This window comes from Chiroxiphia lanceolata, chromosome 8, assembly GCF_009829145.1.
Source record: "Chiroxiphia lanceolata isolate bChiLan1 chromosome 8, bChiLan1.pri, whole genome shotgun sequence".
NCBI classification, from domain to species: Eukaryota; Metazoa; Chordata; class Aves; order Passeriformes; family Pipridae; genus Chiroxiphia; species Chiroxiphia lanceolata.
The window spans coordinates 8,145,652-8,168,392 of NC_045644.1; the positions used below are offsets into that span (position 1 = coordinate 8,145,652).

At 39.7% G+C, this 22,741-nt stretch overlaps 1 protein-coding gene across 1 annotated transcript in view; it reads right to left on the reverse strand.

The window, feature by feature from the left end:
* Positions 1-583: 583 nt before the first annotated feature.
* Positions 584-22,741, reverse strand: part of TRUB1 (TruB pseudouridine synthase family member 1) — a 28,886-nt gene continuing 6,728 nt past the window's right edge. The window contains 6 exon segments of the mRNA XM_032694660.1: positions 584-916; positions 918-1,126; positions 2,503-2,559; positions 3,690-3,829; positions 5,006-5,078; positions 10,623-10,704. Coding sequence (XP_032550551.1) covers positions 878-916; positions 918-1,126; positions 2,503-2,559; positions 3,690-3,829; positions 5,006-5,078; positions 10,623-10,704 — 600 coding nt within the window. The 3' untranslated portion in view covers positions 584-877.

Consider the following 22,741-nt stretch of genomic DNA (forward strand, 5'->3'; position numbering starts at 1 on the left):
AAATGGCTTCAACAAGGATCTTTGATGGGAGGGTCCCTCTGTTGCCCACACAACTAGTCAGGATCAAATCAGTCAGAGACTGGAAACACATCAGCCTTCTACTCAATCCATGGTAGAGTCTATGAAGAAATACACAGGTGGCAAAAATAAATTTTATAAGCCCTATGATGGGCACAACAGTTAACTGTACTTTAAATTATGGATGGCCACCAACTGGGACATTGGACCAGAATAAGATATGTACACCTGTAATCATGACTGTCCACTTCAGACCACTTTGTTAGCAAACAGTTATCTTCAGGGATTGTTTATACCTAAAACTATTTCATTTATGCTGACATTTCAGATTGAACTTAAAATATTAGCACCTGCACTTACTGTATTCTGCAAGCATTTGACTGAAAGAACAAGCAAAGGAAAAACTAAGGTAAAATGAATATATCCTGAAATGGACTTCAAGAAAGCAAATTGCCACACCACATTATTGTATCCTTCAAGTGACGGTCTTGTCATTGTGGTATTTCAGGGTTTGGTTACCAGCAATGAAGAAAAAAAAGATTATGGGTTTTTTTGAGCACACTTATCAGACAATGTTTATAATTTTTTTTATTGAGGAATTAGCAATAACAGCTACCTTGCAGCTTGAAAGTTCTTTAAAAGTTTATGAAGATTTGGCATCAGTGGCAGACCCATTTACACTGTGCAAGAAGGAAAATAAACAATCAGGACACAGCAAGCACTGAATATTTTCAGTGCATGTTCCAGCCCCAGAAAACAAAAGAACCATTTTTCTTGTGTTGCAGTTTGTCACCCTCCCAGTACAGACTTGCAGATTTACACAGGAGGCGGGACAGCACCAATCCAATCTTAAAATATCTCAATCATTCAGTCTTTTTCCTTTATCCAGCTTATCACTTATCTTCACAGATCACAGCAGTTTCCCCAGGATGCTCTGTCTTCAATTTTTTACGAGATGGCTCTCTGGGGAGCAGAGCTGTGCAGTGCTCTAAGGACCGGGCAATTTCATCAATTGTCCATTTGTCTTCGTGAAGGGCGTGTTCCTCCAGCGTGAACGGCCCCTGCTTGGTGCGGGTCAGCTCCTGCATAGTGGCACAGGTAGAGAGCTCTGCAGGAAGAAAAAGAGGAATTGGGAAAAGTCCATGGATAAACTTTAAAAGCGGCTCACTTAAAATGTGTTTTTATATGCAGCCTTCTACATTATTCTGCTTTGTCTGAGAAGGAAGTTGACGAAGATTTATCACTCCTTTATATCTTCTTAAATGCGAGCCCAGGAAGTCCTTTGATTTCAGTAGATCTCCAGAGTAGTAAAGAGTTCAGAATCTGACAGAAAGTTGTCAAAAATTTTCCCAGATTTAGATCAGAATGAAAAGAGAGGAAATAATGTCATAAGATGTAAACAGAACATTCTGCATTCACAAGTGACCATGAACTATTTCTCCACAGATTTTGAGGCGTTAGCACTCCTTGCCTTCAAGAATAATTTTTGACATTTTTATCCTGTGCTGCCTATCAGGATAATATAAACTAAGATAAGGAAAAATAAAAAAATATATACAAATGCTCTGCTGTGTTAAATAAATACCAGCAGGACACAATTACATAACGAGGGGGACAAAGCATACCAGCAACCAGAGTTGACTTGTAAGTGCACAGGTACACTAAAATAATTTCTCCCATCCTTTCTGATGCAGGAAGATTTTCACTGCATTTTCAATTTTTTAAAAGAAATCAGCTGCAGACAGACTTTATCTTGGTTTATCATTAAAAGGCTAAACATAAGCCAGTGTGATCAGAAGGAAGTAACAGAAACTTTGACTTGCCTAAGCACAAATCACAACATTGAAATTCATAGGGTTATCCAACATTACTTGCCTTCTTGAACTGCAAATGTATAATTTAAAAAAAAATCTTGAAATGGATTATCTATTCTCCATCATGCAGTTTGATAGATATAGAGCACAAAACAAACAACCCTGTGGGAAAGCAAAACTATTCACAGTTAAGGCAAAGCAGAAAGAAAACACTAGAAAAATCATCACCAATGTAGAAGTCTTTCCAGCAGATAGGGTTTATTATGTGCATGGTAATGTTCTGTTCAATCTTTTTTCAAAATGTGACGAATAATGTTTAAATGTTTAAAAAGACAGTGTCTTTTTTCTTCTTCTTATCCTTAATCTGAGTTAGCTTTAACACATGGAGGAGGAAATAAAAAAAATCCCCACCTTGCCCTGCATTATCTTGCTGAGTGCTATTGCCTGCTCCTCTTTTATCCCCCCGCCCCCAAGGTCCCCTGGCAATTATTCAGCCTTCATTCCCCCCATGCTCCCAAGGAAATTACCTTAGTATATAAAAACAAGTGATAGCACTACAATTCTGCAAAATAACACATTGGTCTAGTTCCTGGAGATAGGCAAAATGATAGAATTTTTCCATGAACACACACTCACTTCTTAAATTGTCATGGGTTTTCTTCATGCTTACCTTTGCCAATGTCACTGACCAGGCTCCTGACATAAAAGCCACCGCCACATTCAACATCTGGAACGTTAAAAGTGACATAGTAAATTGCCAGTGCAATGTGAAATCTACTTTACATAGATACCATGCCCCCACACAAATGTAAAAATGAGCTAAGCAAACAACCCAGCGATAAAATATTTATAGGATGCACCATCAATTATTCATCCTGTAACATATGTGCGGGTGTGAGATTGCTAAACCAGACAGGAGGGAAAGCAAATAAAATGGCAACTGAACTAACTCACTGGAATTTAAGTACTTGCTGTGGTATGTGAACAAATGCTTCAATCCTATTCATTTTAAGCATTTCAGAAGGTTGATTCATATTTCTAATGATGAAGGTAAGTTATTTCAAGTACTGCCTAAACTGACTACCAATGCTTTTAAGATACTGCAGGCAGGCAGCTGCATAAAATTTTAAAATTCACCTTTAACTTTCACTGCTATCTCGGGTCTTCCCTTCCTCCTCTGCCAGTGACCAGCTACTAGTCACTCAACCAAAAAGTAAGAGCTGAAGTAACACAGCACTGAGCTCTGTCACTCATACCTGCTCATCATGTAACATCTGGTCCACCAGAGGACCACAGGTCAACTAGGCAGGCAGACCAATGCAAGACATTATCTTGACCTTACAGGAGCATCAAACATTTACAACAGTTCTTTCTGGTTTATTTATTAATGTGCTTCTTAATGTACTATCCAAGTTTCTTGATGTATGACAGAAGGAAGGATGAGATCCTGCCTCCTCAACCAAGAAAGAGGTCTGACAGTAACTGATACTGGTCCCTGCTGCGCCCTGGGAGAGATGCCAGCAGGGCTGGGCATCTGTGTAAAAGAATGGGCAAAGTGGAGTAAGCAGACCTGAGACAGGAATGAGCTGGAGGTTGCAAAATCATGGACAGATGCAAATAATCCCCTGACCAGTCTCTCAGAATTTTCCCTCACTGAAAGATTACATATAATCAGCTTAACTTAAACCCAAAACACGGTGCTTTTAATGCAAAGTGAAAGTCTCTGCACATGGGCTCACACCAAAATAAGCAGCTGAGTGAAATGAAACCCATTTCACTATCTTAGTCCCATTGTGAGTGTAAATAAACACTAACAAGCTGGGAGCATTGCTCTATGTAATAAACTTTGACCTTTACCCAGCGTGAACAGTGGTGGCTGGAACTGCTGGAGAGAAAGGCTGTACACTCTCACTGGCCGAGCAGGCTTTGCTTCAACTGCTTCTCCCCTCTTCATCAGAGTTGAAAGCCTTTCTCCATCCTTCTTCAAAGCAGAATAGCTGATCAGACAGAGCATGAAAATGTGTGTCATACGGTTGTAAGAGAACAAGTTTCCCATTCTCCAAATCCTGTTAATATTGGACTGGAGTAGCATTTTACTCCTCTCCAAGTACTCACAAAAACCCCACAAAATCTCTTGGACACAGAATCATCTCATTTGACAGCAGCTCTATAAACTGGAAAAGAGGAGATGGTCCTATATTTATCTCTTGCTGTACAGATTTAAAAGTGTTTCATCACTCAATTTGCAGTTTATGAAATAAAAGGGTTTCTATCAGGGTTACAACACTTGCATCTGCCTCTAACATCCTGTCTCTCAGAAGTCTGCAGCGCATGCTCTGTTCTAGCGTTACGTTGAGCTGAGCACTGGGAGTCGCTCAGACAACTGCTGTAGTTTTCATTGCACCTTTCCTTGTCTCACACCAGGGTCTTTCCTGAACAACAACTGCCAAGTTATGTACCCATGTTCTAGGGTGTTTAGGGAACCATTACGGAACCAAAGAAATTGATTTCACTGATTATATGGAACTTTACCCAAAGCCCCAACTTTTGTCATGACAGCAAGATGACCATAGAAAAATCAAAAAAGGTCTTGCTCAAATTAATAGAGAGCAACTTGAAACAGGTCACACGAAGCAGAACATGTACAGAGTTCCAGACCTTACACGGCTTAGATTGGAACCACGGTAAGTGACATATGGCAAATGCAAAGGAAAGCATGTTAGCTGAAATCACCATAAAAGCCATCTGTCACAAGCCAAGTGCTTGCACACTGCCAGCTACTGTGGCTCACCTGACCAGAAGAAATTTGCTCAGTCATTCATCACTCATTCACACTCTAAGGTTGCAGAAAACTAATTCAAAGTCATTTAAGGCACTTCCACAGAGATGTCAGGAAGATTGGAAGGCAGGACAGAAGCCATCAAGCCCTGCAAAGCCGTTCAAGCCTTTTGCTACTTGACATTTACCCAAAACACCCACAGACTCCAGGTCACCATTTGCGCTCGATCTTCAAATGAGCATGACCTGCACTTGCAAATGTTAAACTCCTGACTGCCTTGCCTCTATCCTCTTGCCAAAACGTGTTTCAATACTTCTGGGAGAACTGACTTCTGTTGGTAAGTCCTGACAGCTGAACACAACTGTCAAGATTGTCTGAATATTGTGGAACTTACAGTGGAGGGACTTGCATGATGTGCCCCGTGAACTTTTGCAGCACATTTTCAAGATCTCCTTTTGTTACCTGGTCTGTAGAAAGAAAACAGTCAGTATGTTAGTACTGATTATTCACATGGCACTAATGGCATCAATCACGTTCCGCAAACAGATACAAATCAGAGTTCCCTCTCATGTGAATTTAGCTTGGGTGAAAAACACCAAAGAAAAGAGAAAAAACAGAATGTAGGTAGGAGTGTGAATTATCACAAAAAGAGTGGAACAAACTGTCCAAGGTGATTAAGACAGTCTGGACACTTTCAGAAGGGCAGAAATTCTCATATACACAATTTTCTTTTGCAATTTCCCTCACTTGAGGCTGCAAATCTATCTTTCTTGGGAACTAGACCAAAACGACAACATTTGGCACGTTCTAATTTTTGTTAAAGCACCGAAAAGAATAAAATGCTCATCTAACCTTGGGAACTTCTCTTTAAAAGTACCTAACTGCTGGTGAAAAGACAACAGATAATTAGAGAACAAAACCATTGGGTTTTGTGGTTTTTTTGGTTTTGTTTTTTTTTTTTTTTAGTGAAGAAGACTGTATCTGGAACAACACATCAAATTTCCCTGTCAAACTTGAAAATGCACACCAGGGTATAGTTACATACTAAGTAAGGTAATTTTACTAAAGAAATCCTGTAAAAGAAAGACAGCTGTTTTAGGCAATCTGTTTTAAGAGTACACATACACATCTGTCCCACTTTTATTAAAAGGCTATAACCTAAGTAGCTGATTGCATTGGTCCTTTGAAGCTCTATTCAACAGAGATGACATTCATCCCTAATTTGTTTAGAGTGCAAACACAAGATCTGTGATCACAATGCACTTCAGTGCATTTCTACTGTCTAGGGCTTCACTAGTCCTGTTTCTTATAAGTTATATTCAATTAGTGTCACCCTGCTAAGTCAACAGGGTTCTGGAACAGAAACCAAGCAAATTTATTTATTGAGCCTTCATTATATTTTGGAACAGATCTTTAATTGCAAGCCTTACAAAACAGATGTACTTCATGCTGTAAGTAAGAAAGATGAGATTTCTTTTCACAGCAGCTTTAGGAGATGGTATTGTGGTACCTCAGTGTTGCAAAGCACACTTTCCAGCCTCAAGAGAAGGGATGTCCCTAGGCCCAAGCAGCTCTCCCAATAAGTGTTATTAACAGCAGGGTTGGAAGACCTTGCCAAGAGGCACAAAATTCAGTCAGGGATGCTGAGAAAGACCAATTTACATCAGAATACAGACTTGGAACAACAAAATCAATTGTATAGTAAGTCTGAATCTTCTGAAGAGTTTCTTACATTGTTATTTCAATCTTTTGTTTCTGTTTAGCAAATTTCTATATCACAACAAAACTACATGGTGGAAAGTTAGCATGACCCAGTTCTACGACAATGATCCTGTCAGCCTTCTTGTGAACCCCAAGTAGCTTCACGTTAGAACTCAGTATTTGAGACCTAAGCATAAGTGTCCCTGGGGGTTCTTTTTCCAATTTTCATCCCATGAACTGCATTTGTGACAAAGGCATTTAATGAGAGGCCTGAGTTCAGTTCTGGCTCTGATCTCATATTCCCCGATTGAGAGGTTACATGCAGCCTCTGAGGAAGTCACTTGTAACATAGGCAACCTCTGTCTCAGGAGATAAACAAAAAAATCCCCACGTGAGGAATGATGCATTAAGCCATTAACAAACAAAAGTTGTGTGGTGTGTAATCAAAGTAAATATTTACAGATGAGTTTGCTAAGATCTAGAATAAATCATATTTGTCTTCTGCAATACATCATGGCACAAGCTGGCCAGTATTACATTCTGAAAACCTAAACCCATGTGGTTTGTTGTTTGTGTAAACAGGCAACACTGCCTTTGTGTTAATGGATTGTACTAGATTCTTGTCCTCTCCTAGAACAACATATAAGCTGGTGGAGGTTTTTCCAGCACTCCAGAATGTTTTATTAGTCTTCTCCCAAACAGTTTAACTATGTCTAAACTCTGTATTTGTTCCAAGCACCAGTCTGGACCCGTGGTTCTGCAGGGCTCTCTGAACCATCTTTCAGTTCCCAGTCATTACATCCACAGCACAGGCAGAGAGGAATGTGGTCCTGCTGCCCAGAAGTCTGTCCCTTCGGGACCCTGGCCACAGGTCTTCCTCACGCAGCTGTGGGCTTGGGTTTATGTCAACAGCTTGTCTGGTCAGCAACTGAGGGCAGCATTTGGACTCGACCCTCCATCAACATGAATATGAACACACCCATAAAGGCGAATTAGCACGAAATGTCCCAAAACATGCTGCTTGACTTTCTTGTCCACTCCCTGAGAGTAAAGGGTTGAGAGACATTTCTGCAGGACACCTCTGTCACTGCCCTTGCTAAAGAGAGTAACCTATTCCTCCCAAGGTCCTCATTCCAAATACCAAATACCCTCAATCTGCTGTATTGTAGACCGTGAGTCTGGAAGCCTGCCTCAAAACTGCACCTCTGAGTCCTTCCAGGGAGGGGTGTGGAGGATGCCCCCCTGATTCACAATGATTTCAGTAAGGACTTTCAAGGTTTAGCTCATGGGATAATTTCATCCAGTCGCCAGGAATAATGAAAACCTTAACTCAGAGCAAAAAGATTGCACCTGCTCTGAGGACACTACTTAGAATACGTTCCATTCAAGATTGTATTCTAAATTTCCTCCTACGCCCTTAGACTGGCAGTGTGGTTAAGTGATTTCTGCACAGGCTCCGCATCTTCCAGTGGACCATTCCTTATGAATCTACCAGCATCCCAAAGTACCCAGAACTTCTGGCCTCCAATGCTTCTAAAAACATTTAATATAAGGCTATTAGCTTCTGACAACAAAAATTCCAAAGAACAGTTGTGTGCTTCTGAACACTGGTGACTGTTGATTTTTTTTCCTGCTATAAAGGAAGGAAAATAAAGTCACCAAACCATAAGGTGCCAACTGTGCCACAACCTCAAGAAGCCTCCACTGAAGGCTTGTTAACAAAGAACATCTAAACAGAACTCAAGAATTATCCATGTCAGTCAAACGAAGTACAGCAGATGATCTCAATTCCACCTGGCCTGGCACAAATTATTTGAAAACAGACAAGTAGAATGCTGAAATTACTACATTTTCCAAATTACTCGGGTAGCTCTGTTAAACATATATTTCAGCATAATCAGCAGAGACTTGCAGAAAATCCTCATTAATTCTGTTCTCCATGTCTGGATATGGCCTGTAGGCAGCTGGGAGGAAGTGGGTTTCAGAATGCACATCCCTGTGCATAGTTACAAATATTAAAAATGGGCTACAAACATTAATGTGCTCAAAAAGGCATCAGAAGAACTCTAAATGCTAGGTGCTTCCAAAGCCAGCATCTGGTAGCCTGGCAGCAGTATGAAACCATTTCAAGTGGAAATGCAAACTCGTCTGATAAGAAACAATCAAAAAACTATGAGAAGTTCAGGAGGAGTTAAAACCAAGGAACTCTTTTCAGTACATCCTTTCATTGTGACTAACTGTACAGTTTGCTTCCTCAGCTGCTGTCTAGGGGCACTTTGAGGACCAAAATGTAACACTTCTTATAGTTAAGACAGCTGGCACCTTTCTGCAAGCACTTTCCTCTTGTGGTCCAATGGAGTCATTCAAGAAGAGTTTTATATAACTTGAAACTGTTTTAGCGCCCTTTCTCTGCAATAAGGCCCAATCCTGGACGCTGCTGGCACAGCAGGATTATATTCCCCAGCAGGTGCTCTGCTTCTCCCAAGATCTTTGCAGGTATCAAAGGAAAACTGCAATTCAGCTCAAATATCTGGTTTTGGAGTACCTGTTAGAGATTAGGGATGTTGGGCCACCCAGAGTATCCTGCAGAAAACCAAGCTGATTTGGAGAAGATGAGAAATATCTGTCTTATTAAAAGGAGAGGAAGGAAGGAAATACAAAACATATAGGTACCATGGAAAACAAAAAATGAATATTCATGTTCCCTCCTTTTCTTTCCAAAGAAATCAAATCTGACTGATTTACACCAACATGGAAAGCAACTGAGACCAATTTCATGAGCGTTTTCTTTCTGCTCTCAGTTTCAGTAGAAGAGAAATACTGCTCTTCATGAGACCACTTGAAGAACTGCAAATGCAACTGATCTCAGTTTAAAATGATTAGCAACTCAAAAAAAGGGGTATTTTTAACCCAAGTAAGTTCTCCAAGTACACAGTCTAACAGAAAAGCTAAACCACCATAACAGAGGAGGTGGTGCAGAGGTGGGAACTGTAACACTAGAGCCAGTGAGAGAAATGCACTTAAAAACAACACTAAATTCTATCTGCCGTAAACAATATAAAATAAGAAAAGTAAAACCAGAGTCACAAGAAACACTTTTTTTTAATTTAACTATGGGATTTGCATCTACTTAAAATGGTATTTCACAGCTTACATATGAGCAAGTATCTGCAATGAATACAGCAGAACCACAACGTTCCACCTTGAATGAACCAAGAAAGTGTCCTTTCCAACCATCATGAAGCATTGGCAACTCCTAACACCATGTGCATGCTCAGCCCAATTCTTCAGAAGCTCAGAGAGATTTAAAACTTGATCCTGAAGAAGAAGCAAAAGATCCAACATCTCTGAATAACACTACCTAGTAAATAATACTATTTAGAATGATCCATCATGTTAATGTGGACAAGAAACTCATGCTTGCCTGTCTCATACAAAAATTAAAACTGCAAAAGAAAGGAGACTGGGGGTGAGAAGTGAAATCCAGGCTACCTTTTTCATCAAGCTATTAAAAAAAAGGATAATTTACTTCATGTACCTATTACCAGGTAGCACAAACAGTGTAGAGCCTGTAGAGTTGCTAAGCAACCAGTTACCTTTTTTTTGTTTTTCTTTTTTACCCCCAGGCTGTGAAAGAACTAATGGCAAATACATTTACTGTGTCCCTGGTTAGTTCTACATTGTTTCTAAAATGCCCTGGGTATTGTGGAATGTCCACTTCAGCAAAGCCACAGTCAGGATGAGTTCTGAAGCCTTAAACTCTTGCACTGTGCTCTATGGGGCAGAAAAATTCATTTATTAAAGACGTTATGACACAGGCTGCAAGCAAGAGCAAGATTTGGTAGGTGACCATATGAAGAATGCGGTTTATGCCATTCTTATTCTGTGCTAAGCAGTCTATAGTTAAAGGGAAAATCCAGGTACTTTATTCCTCCATTGGCCTTGAAGGGTTTTACTAAAAGAGCACTCATGGGACTATACACGGAGAGAGGAAAATGTTACTGGACACAGCACGTCATTTGTCAGCCTGTCAAAGATTTAAAATGGCACAGTCCTGCCCAATTCTATTTTCTCCCTCCTAATCTAATGCCTGGTTTGCTTTTTTTCCAACAGAAATGAACACTTGCATTGGACATAATTGCAAGAAGCTGGTTTGAATTACATGAGCACTTAAGTTGAAGATGAAATAATCTTAGTTTAATTTCACATTTAAACTTAATTCAGAGTCCCAAACATCTCTTCCGCTTTTCTATGACAGAGACCATTTACGCCTTCAAATTACATCAAGTATATAGATAATTTATGCTTACCATAAGGTTTTTCTTCAGTTACTTTTCCTGTAGCATCTAATGTATCAGTAGCTTTGCCCAGCATTCCAATGGCAGTGTACTTCTGGGAAGAAAGAAGAGAGATGGAGAGATCAGTGAGTCAGGTCTTCAAGGCTGTTTCTTCTCTTCTTTTTCCTTTTTTTTTTTTTTGATATAAAGACTGCAACTACCAATTACTTCAAATCAGAACAAGGATACTACCTGAGTAGTCAATCCAGCAACTTTGGGTAAGCAAAAGTCAAGAGGGAAATACACGGAACTAAAAAGTAAATCCTGTGTTACACGCCCCTGTGATTTTGGTTTTAGAAACCCAAGTAAGAAGCAACATGGAATCCAATTTTTACTATAAATACATCAATACCGTGAAGAAAATAATAGGATGGTAAAATCAAAGTCTCTGTGGGGTGTCATATGTCACCGTTGAAGCAAGGCACATAGAGTACCTTTCACAGACAATTTTTCTGTTCCTTTGCACATTAAAAAAAAACATACAAAGATCTTTACTTGTGAAAACAAAACACCCATTTCCAAGGCAAAGCATTGCAACAGTTCTGCCAGGAAATGCAGTGATATGCAATAGCCTGAAGCTGGAGTTTTGATCACCTGGAATCTGCTAAGGACCTTGTGACCAGCACAAGGAGTGCAAGGCCACTGAGCAACACCTCTGCTTGTCATGAGTTCTCTGAATATTTCTGTTTCAGGGTTTTTCAGGGTTCTACTCTAAAAAACTGTTCAGTGTACCTGTCTGTAGTTTGCAAGAAGGAACTGACCTGTTCCCAGGACAGTAGCTCTTGTTCTTATTGCATTTCACCTGCTGCCCCCCTTTTCCATGTTTTCACCCTAAGAAGTGCCATGCTGTGGGCATAGAGCACAATCTCCTGGAGCTGACAAGGCTCCCCAGGAACCAGTTCCTCCATGTCTTGTCACAAGGCTACCAACACCTGAAGACTCACTCTCTAACGTGAGTTTAGGTCAAGTTTGCAGATACCATCAGGGATTAAGATCTGTGTTTTGATCCACTGCCTATGCCACTCCATTTCCCTCAGCTTCCTATGTTAAATCCAGAGGCCTTCAGAATAAAGCCTCAGAGAGAAAAATCAAAGTGTTCAACACGCCTACATCCCAGTAAGGTTTCAATTAACTTCACCCCCAGCTGAGTTAATACAAATTTGAACCAAGTCATAAAAGGATGTATCTTTTAGAAAGTGGTTGACCAAATTCTACTGGAACACATCCAAACAAGTATAAGCACTAACATTTTACTCTTTGATGCAATGCATCCTTTTTCATGTACTTGCAAAGTACAAACAAGCTCAAGTAATAACAGTGTAGGCATATAAATCACACCCACAACATTGGACTACTAAGACATGCCTTGATTTTGTTCCATGTGACAACCTGCCACTTCTATGTATTTCTTCAAGCAACTGCCATAAAATGGCAGCAGCAGAAACAGTCAGACAAAAGGCAGCGGAGTGCAGACTTTAATATAAAAATAACTGTATTCTTTGCTTACTTCATGTGCTGGTTTTGGCTGGGATAGAGAAAATTTTCTTCATAGTATCTAGTATGACTCTATGCTTTGGATTTATGCTGAAAACAGCGTTGATAACACAGAGATGTTTTTGTTACTGCTGAGCAGTGCCTACACAGAATCAAGGCCTTTTCTGCTCCTCATCCCACTAGTGAGCAGGCTGGGAGTGCACAAGGAGTTGTGAGGGGACACATCCAGGACAGCTGACCCCAAATGTCCATAGGGATATTCCAGACCATATTCCAGACTATAAAGTGGGAGGAAGATGAAGGAAGGGGGGTATGTTGGGAGTGATTAGTGTTTGTCTGCCCAAGGCACCAATACACTTGACAGAGCCTGGTTTTCCTGGGGATGGCTGAACACCTTCTTGCCTTAAGGGAAGTGGGAAATTAACTCCTTGGTTTGCTTTGCTTGTGTGCATGGCTTTGCATTCCTTACTGAACTGCCTTAAACTCAACCCACGGGTTTTATCCTTTTTTTGATTGTCTCCCCCATCCCACTCAGAGGGGAGTGAGCAAACAGCTGTATGGTGTTTAGCTGCCTGCCAGGTTAAACCACATTAAACACCACATCAGGGCTACGTTTTCCCTAAATACTGCAGATGTTTGAATCCCCTGATACCTCTGCAAAAGCAGGTATTTTAAAATAAAACTCTTGAAGTTTACACACTTTCGGAATGCATGAAAAAGAAACAAAAGGAAGAATGGATGAAGGCTGCTCCACAACAAATATTTAAATTAACTTGCAAGCATATTATGTGCTTTCAGGACCATAAAATTGTCTGCTTTCCAAGACATTTAATGATCTGGTTCTGAACATTTAATAGCATAGCTAGAAAGAGACACTATTCAGCAATTATTCTAGAGGTTAATAAAAACATGTGAGCAGATCATCATTATAACAGCATGATGAATGATCTTAGCACTTCAGTAAAACTTTAAATCTGAAAAATTAAAACCTCACACTCCATCTTCAGATGTTTCCAAATCAAAATACTCATACTACTTCACTTCAAATTACTTTCTTCCTCTTAATTCTGGTCTTGGCTATCTTGCTTCAGGCTGTCTGTTACAATAACATGTTATAGTTGACCTACCAGCAATAAAGAGATAATAACTGTATGAACAATACAATCCAAATCTTATCACTTAATCTCTGCAACAAAGGTAAAAAGGTATGCAATTTATAAAAAGAACATCCTTAAAAGTTCCCACTACTTAGAGGAGCCTTTATAGAGTCACAAAATACTCAAGACATCAATGCAATAATCCACAAAAAAGGCTATAACAGGTCAGGAAATTAAGAATTACAGTTGTTTTATGATCAGTCTCTGGAGTACCCTTGGGTATCTACAATTATATATCATAATTCTTACTAGCCTTAATAAAGTCTACTTTCCCTTTGCTAGGGTGCAGGACCTGGAGCTTGTAGAAGGTAACATGAGAGTCCAGACTTAATCTATTGTTCCTCTTACTTTGTGCCAAAATTCAGCACTGACTCTCTCTAGATTCTCACTCACACTGTCCTCAGAAGCACCCAATGGATTCTGAGTCACTTAAGTCTTTGGTGACCTTTTCTCACCTCTGTTGGCAATCATTTATTTCTTCCAGTTTTCTAAAATACATCTAGGAGCATTCTTCCTGTACTCTCAAATTACAAATCACTGCAGGAACACAGACAGCAACTGCTCACAACCACACTGCCTTCAACCCACTCAATTTGAAACAAAAAAAGAAGGTAGTAGGTGTTGCAGGAGTGGAAAAGCCTGGCAAGTGCAGAAAACATCCCTCTATTGGCAGCTCCTCACAGAACATTCTGCCAATCAGCAGCCCCTACATCCTTGCCCTCTACTCATCTCAAGAGACCAGGACCCAAATCATTTAAAGATTAAAAGCAGCACCTCAATTTCACTATGGGATTCCACAAGGGTAGCACATTAAAAGCCAAGACCAAGCATTCCCAGTCACAACTCTCAAGTGCTGCAGCATTGTGCATTAATTCCAGCTTATAGTGGTGGTCTGCATGGTCCCAAACCAGAGCCTCACAATTGTACAACAGCACCCTGAGCACGTACAGACCATCCCAAAACTCTCCTGGCATCAGGGAATGGCTGTGTCTCTCAGCTCTTCAGTAAAACATTTTCTTGACATTATGGCAACTGAAACAAAGGGCAGCAAAGTGATCAGAAGCCCCTGAGCATAAGCAGCTCCTCTACTCACACTAGGGAGGATATAGCCTTAAGAAGATACTTTACAGTGCCAAACCACTGCACTCTGTCAATGATAGTGCACAAACTCTGTCACACGGACTGGGAGATGTGCTGGATAAAACCTCAGCAAGACCAGACAGACAGTGAAATGCTTGGGCCGTGTGCATTTGCTACCATACCCATGACCAGGAAGAAACATGCCATAAAAAACCAGCACTGGAGAAAAACCAGGATTACAGGAACCCATAAGAAACAAATTACAAAAACTCTAATAAATCTCACAGATCTTGGGAAGAGGAATTCTGTTTTAGAGTCACAACCACAGGGCACAGTCAACATTTTCATAAATAATAAACCATATGTTTACAATAATTTTTTTAGTAAGAGAATAGCTATAATTTGGCTTTTTTATTTCATATCCAGAAAAATCCTTAGACTAACACAGAAAGGGAAAGAATAGCCATAAAAAGAGAGAGGAAAAAGGCAAGACTTTATCAGTATACATATTTAACAGTGAAAGGAGGAAGAGGAGGAGAAGGAAGAAGAATCCCCTCCTGTTCCAGGGCAGTACAGCCAGCAGAGCTTTTAGCTGCACAGCCCACCCGGGGGGGGGGGTTCTCCGGGAGGCTGAAGCCCCTGGGCTGACTGCCAGGCATGTCTGCCCCACTTATCAGTGCAAATGCCAGACAGACCATGGAACAGAGCTTCTCAGTTTTAACTGTTAATATATCAAGGTTTTATTTGGAAAGAAGCCAGAGAGTTGAAATCTTAAATTATAACATATTTTAAAAGCTTTTTCAAACATGGAGAAGCAACACTTTAGAAGAGCTAGACAGAAACACAAGTAATTATGAAACAAGGTCACTAGTAGCTGTCAGGAAGATTTTAAGATGGCTCCCACTACAAGAATTTCCCAGGCAAGCAAGCTCTCTGGAAGAGGCAGTTCATAAGAGTTCATCCAAGGATGACCCATTTTCTAGTCACAGCAGCAACTGAACACAGAAGTGTAAAAGGAAAATAAATAAAAAAAGCCTACGGTTCCCTATGCAAGAGACTCAAAGCTGGGAATGAAAAGCCATATTGGATAGAAAAAGAAAGTCAATTTATGTAAACTGATGTCTGCATGTGGCTAACAAGTTTGAGGGAACATAAAACAAACAAACAAAAAACAAGTGCTCTAGAGAACTTGACAAAAATCAGAGTGAGCACACAGCAGGCATGCACTGATCAGAATTGCTGCTCCTCTGCCAAACCCATTCCATCTGCACTTACAGCTTTGCAGACTTAGGCCACTGAGATAATGAAGAGGCCTTAAACTCTCAGTTTTACAGTGACATTCAGTTTGTGTTTAACGATTTCTAAAGCACAAATAACATGTTCTGGATTTAATATTTACATAACTTATTTTGCTGTTTGTATAACATAAGCAGCTACCAGTGGTTTCCAGTGTGCTAATCATCCACCAAAACCGAGAAGTACATGAGGTAGACAAATAAGCTGGGAAAAAACCCAAGGGTTGCCATAGTTTCAATTATTTTCCAAAACAAAGCACTCTCACTAAGCAGATTCCAATATATTAAAAGCACAGAGTTCTAATCTCTTAAAAGCAGGTTGCACAGAGGGCAAAATACAGACAGCAGGGTGAGGGAGGAGTCGCATGTTTCACGATAGAGCAAATCCAAAATTATCAAACACCAAACATGTCCTCTTGATATACATAAACATTACAACCATTAATTTTTTTCTCCTAAAAGAAAAAGCTGACTTTGTGCTAAGCCTGCACTACATTTTATTTACTGCTAGATGCTGTAATTGTACTGTCATTGCTGAAGAGCTACCTGATCTTTACTTGTGGACTAAACAGGATTTTCTGACCTCTTATGTCAGCTTACTCACAAAGTTCTGCACAGTGTTCAAACATGTGACCAGATTCTTCCTGTGAAGGACTAGAACCAGCTGTAATAGGGGAACCCACAGAAGATACTTTACTTGTAGATCAAAGAAACTTTAAGGTGTCAGCTAAAAACTGCAGCAAGTTTGAATTCTGGTGTCAGAGAAAGTACAGGAAAGAGGGCAGGTGGGAGAACAATCCCAACAGTAACAGGAACGCTAAATCACCTGAGGTAGCACCAGGCCACATGTCATTTGTAAACAAAATATAGGCTCACAACATCCAAGAGGGGATGCAGATCAATGTGCAAAAGTGCCTGCAAACCCTTCTGGCACTTGCGCTCTGTGGAAACCTCTCTCACTCACCAAAATGTCTCAGGTTGGCTCTTAAATTTCATCCTCAGCTTAAGTACCTGTTTCCTTATTCTGTCCTCTAGCACCCACATCACAGATAAAAGAAAATAAACAAAGACAACCTCCAAATTCTATCTGGGAAACAGAATTTTAAGGAAATACATAATTCTCTGCCCAGAAATATAAGTCCTTCCAGAGAGGTTAGACTTGATAGCTACATACAGATACAACCGAATGCATGAAAGCCTGAATTCAAAGGCATTGCTAAAGCCAAGATGCAGCAAATTCTAAAAGGCAGCTTCTAGAGCACCTCCAAATTACTAGAAATGAACACTAGGGAAAACAATGGAGAATGGTCAGTTTAAAATCAGCTACCATTCTTTTTATTTTCTGTTATTTTTATTAAGAATGAGAAAAAAGCCTTGCCAAGTTGCAGCCTTAATTTTTTAATGAATCCAAGCAAGAACTGTGCATGCAGCACAGCTATATGCACAATTATAGAAAGGTCAAGAGGGAAGAAAGTGCCACTGACCTCCTGAATGGAACAGCAGAAAAATCACACTAGAGTATGCTTGTAAAATATTTGGCATTTTTGAGGAAAGAGCAGCACAAGAGGTGCAGTCTCTTCAAGATTTCCAACAGTTTAAAAAAAGAGTGTGAATATTAATAGAGCATGAAGCTGAGCTATTAATAGTTTAGGCCTCTGGGGTGAGCATAAAAGAGACTTGAGCAATACACAGTATGTTAAGCCAGCTTACAGTACATATCTATACTATTGAACGGCTGCTTCTTCTTCTACAACCTTGTTTTGGGGATATCAGGCAAGGCAGAAAAGACTACATATTCAAATCAGCCTCTTCTTACGATTTGTTACCAAAAAAAAGGCAGGTTAAAAAACGTATCTTATGTTTTGCAGTAACAGGTAATTAAAGATGTTGACAGAGTGTAAGGCCATTTCATCCAGTTAACATTTCAGCCCTTCCCGATTCCCGCATCCTCCACTGTGAGAGTTTAACATCCCCTCAGTGCATCTTGCTTTGTACAGACACCGCTTCAAGTTTTGATAACACCTTCTACACATTCTCAAAACACATCAAAACCAACCTCATTCATGCATTTTCCCAGCCTTCCTTTCATGCAGGCATTTTTCTTGTGACAAAATAAGGAGGACAACCACACTTTCATAAACTGACACTGATCTCTAGTTAATATATTGAGGCATTCAGGGAACATGAAATTCATTGTAAAGTAACACAGAGAAGATAGAAACTAGTGCTAACTTTGCATATACAACAATGGGTCTCTGAACCAATCTCCCCTCCTCTAGAAAGAGGTCATGGAATTCCAATATAAAGTTCTGGTTCTGCAAAAACTTTCTCAGGTGCCAGTAGTGGTTAAAAACCCCCCACCAAACTGTTATAGCAGCACCTGGATGTAGCTGTTGCAGGCTACAGGCATTAAATAGGACAAGTTTTATTAACAGACATCTTTGCACTGTATTATGCAAACATACGAAGAAGTATTCCTTGAATATTTGCACAATAACGTAGGAAATACCATCTAACAGAAATGTCAAGACTTCTCAGTCCTATACCTATATTTAAGGAACATAATATACTTCATCTAATGCCCAAAATGGTAATTAAATGGATGAAATTAAGCAACCAGTACATGTCAGGAAGAATTCACCCAGCCAGTCTACAAGGGCTAAAACATATCCATCCCCCCGTGGGTTAACATCTCCCATAAAACAATCACTCCACCTCCAATCTGCCAGTCCTGTTCCTCAAGGGAAACCTACAAAACATCTTTCAAAATAAGCCTGGGAACTGGGTTCTGAAAAAACCATGGGCTCAACAGAGATATTGGATTCCTGGCACGCTATAATGTTACCTCACACTAACCCCTTCACATGCCACAACATATAATCTACCAGGCTCTCTCTTTCCCCTAGGAGATAACCTTATCATCTCCTCCTTTCCCTTCTACCTCCCTTGTAAGGAAACAATAATTTCTTTAGGCTTGAACACAGGCAAAGTAATGACATTTTGTGTAGCTACAACACCTTTTGTTTAAATGGGCAGGTCACATACTGCACTCTTTTTTTTTCTCACATCTCCCATCTCAATACAAAAAAAATTCAGTCTGACCCTTAGTTATGCTGGACGGGATACCATAAACAAAGAGATGTGAGAATGTAAGAGGGTATAAACCACAGAGTGAAAAATGAGAAGGTGTTGCAGATGAAAAATTTCCAAGGGAAAAGGCTAAAGAGCAAACAAACCACTTTTACTTGGATTTCTGCAAGACAAGTAGAGACAGTTGGATATGATAATACTGCAATTCGGAAGGAAAAGCCCAACTACAATCACAGATGAACACAAGCAAGATGGGATCTGCAGAATCATCAAACAAGCAATAACAGTCCCCCTCACCTTGTGCCTGGGAGTTTGGCTGATCCCTTGTGCACAAATCCTTGCTATCCCATTCAGGAGATAAACTGCTTTCTGAACCTATTCTATTAAAGCAGGTAATAAAAAGTAGCCTGTCTTTGTGGAACAGTCTTGGGGGTATTACCTATACAGCTGCTTGTTCTCACAGCATTGTTCATATACCACATTCACAAGCATTAACAACATTTTTTTTAGAAATGGTCTAAAAGATACCTACTTCACTAAACTCTAAACAAACCTAAAATCTATTTTTAAAGTCCCCAGCTTCTATTTTAGATCTGAGAGAGGACTTGCATATCCAAACACCAATTGTTTGGTGTTTCCATATTACACCAATCAGTCTAATAAAATTATTACAACTGCCCATAAGTCTTGCCCTTTCAAGACAATATTAAAAATACCAGAATCTGAAAAAGAAAACAGAACACATCCCTGTGCACTGTATTTATAATTGCTTTTGTTTTACTAACTCCAAAAGAAAGCACTAGGAAGCTCGGCCCTAGAGAAATTTTTAAGATTAAAAGTAAGAGCACACACCATCAAGAGGATCGTTCAAAAGGAAAGCCAACTCAATTTTCTTGCACTCATAACTCAAATATATGAACTGAAGCACAAACTGCTTTTAACACACACTGAGGGAAAAAAAAAAAAAAACCAACCCAACACGGAGAGGCTCTTCAAAAAGAAAATTAGGATTTCTAAAGAAATAGCACTTACACCATCATGGTGTGCATGTCAATGTGCAAACACACAAACGCTGGCAGAAGACTAGAGGTCTCGGAGATGCCGAGTTCTTACAAGCCTCCTGAAAACAGACAGATAGAGGAAATAAATCTATTGCAGCTTCCGCTAAGAAGGGTCCAGAGAGAGCCCCACTGAACTACTGGATACCAGAAAGTCCACAGGGGGCTTTGGTGCCTAACGAGCTGTAAACAAACACAGTCACAAGTAAAGGCTTCATTAGTTTTGCTCCTTATAGAACCACTAGATGTGCTTTTTAATGCGTTATTAATTCATTGAACTCACTGCCAAAAGATGGAACCTAAGGACTTAATTAAAAAAAATTAATTCATGGGGAAAGCTTGCAAGCTTTATGTTTGAGAAGTTAAATGATACAAATTAACATCTAATTTTTAGGACAGTAAGGTAATCATGGGAGTTAAAGAAATAACATTCTTCATGGACACTTTGTTGGCATCTGATGCCATCCCTCTAGAGAAACAATTTTGCAATACACAAACTCTAATCTCAGAATCCCACTGCAAAAAGTAACTCACATGTCTCAGAAATTCTGTTAAGGTGAGTTGAACCACTTGCTGCTCAGACAAGTCCTTTCTCTTACAATACAAGTGTGACTGGCAAGATTTTAGACCTAATCACTGTACTAGCACTCATTTTCTATCCAGGATTCATAAGAACTCAAATTTTAACAATTATAATAAATGGAAGTTTATTATAATAAACAAAAGTTGTCACTGATGCATCTTCATTCTGCCTATAATCTCTTTTTCTCTTTCTAGGCTTTATGAACACTTGGAATTTGGGATTTACTCTATCCAGTGGTTTGGGGGTTTTTGGATAGTTCCATTATGAAAAAGCCACAAAATTTGAGATTGAATTTTCTATTTTAATTAGTCATTGCCCAAGCTTGTGCAACCAGTGCAAAGTACTCGAGCAATTTCCCTCACATCACTTGAGCACTTGGGCATTCAGATTGTATGTGGACCATAAGTAGAAGTTTCATGCTCAGATAAAACCAATAAAACCATGTTTTCTGCTCATTGAGAGGCAGTGATTTCAAGAACAGTCTGATGGATGGCCAAGTTCTGGCTTTGTTCATACTAGTATGACTAAAATTCTCTTAGGGTGAACCCAGGTCTTATCTAACTGAAAAAAAAAATGCAAATTAAGCACAGAACTTGAGTCTGAACGTTTCAATTCTCCTGTTTTATCTCATCTAAAAATAAAAGCTGTATATTTTGGGAGACATCTCCTCCCTATGGAAAGTACTAGAATAATGTAGAATTTCATGGCTTATTGCTCTTCCTTTTTTTTCTTCTCTGATGAGTACCTGATCATTTCTCTCATTGTTTCTATGTAGCAGCACATTCTGGTAGATGAGAGGTTTTAAAACAGGACTACCACTTTGGAAACTGCACCAAAGGTACCATTTTTGAACCCATTCTCCCCCCTAAAAAACACACTTCCATACTGTGTTTGAGACAGACTAGTCATCCATAAGACTTAGCTGTTCAGAAACATTTTATTATAGCAAAAATTGGTCCACCCCCATCGTACTTATTTTACTGCTGAAGCAGGAAATATTTTCTCACTCTACTGTCTTTATTGTGCCAACATGATAAAAAAAAAATTCTCTCAAAATATTGCGGTGCAAAAAGTCCAAGCAAGACCAAGTCCAAGTCTCAGCAAACCAGAAGAAAAAGTGATTCTCCTACAGAACATGTATTAAATGCTCAGTATTTAAATTCGAGACCAAAGAGCATTCAGCTTCTCCCTCTCACTTGGAACATTTGAAACAAATTAAAGCAAACAAACAAACAAAGCCAGATTGTACATATATTTATTTCTGGATAAATATTAAGAATTCAATAAGAGATATGGAACACTAACCAGGTATTGCCCCTGGCTGCACATTTCTATTTGCTTTGAGTTAATGCATAAGGAGGTCAAACCAATGAAGAACTCGGCTTACACTGAAAAAGTAACACTCCTTGTAGAATGTGTATGAGTTGCACATCAAGTGATGATGCTCAGAGCTGCCACACAGAGTCAGGAAAGTTTCATACAACGTTTGGGAAAAAATCAGAAATAGTCCAATCTCTGGCAGAGTCACCATATGGAGTTTACTGCAGTAACATACGTTTTGGCCACTCAGCATAACTCTGCTGCCAACAATGATAGACTGAATTGTTTCTTTACAAGACACATTCCTATAAGCAAACAGTAAATCCTGTCCAGAGGGTCAGAGAGGGTCAGACAGTTCATCAGAACTTCATAGTAATAAAAGGAACAAAAGAAAAATATCACATTTCAAAAAACACTTTAGCATGCAAAATGGTAAAAAAAACAAAACAAAACAAAACAAAAGAAGATTAAACTCCAAGCACACGGCACAGGATGCAAAAAGATACTCAAACCTATTTAGACAGTCATGGAATTATCTCTTGATACATTATGAGATGTTGTTGTCAGTGTGGTCAAAAAAACAAATAGGCAGACATCTATAGGAGATCCTTCAACTTCCTTAAGCCTCCCCATTTACTGCGTGTCTAATTTATCGAAGCATAAATAGAAAACAGGAAGGCAGACACAGGAAAAGCTCCAAATAAATGCTTGCCACTCTGTGCCACCTGGCATGGATGTCAGCTACCCCACACTCTGTGCCACATCAGAATATACCAACAAGTGCAGTGGAAGAGCTGTTGATCTCTGTAAGGATGTACCTTTGCCTCACTGAATCAAGTGCCCACAGCCCACAGCAACCTAAGGCCAGGTGAGGGCGGATGGATCTGGCTGGTGTAGCTCACTGGACTGCCCCACCTGCCCATTTTCTCTTTCCTTGCCTCTCAGCAGCAGCTCTAAACCACTTTGAGCAATCTGAGGACAAGGTTTGGCTGGATAACATTGCTACTTGCTACAG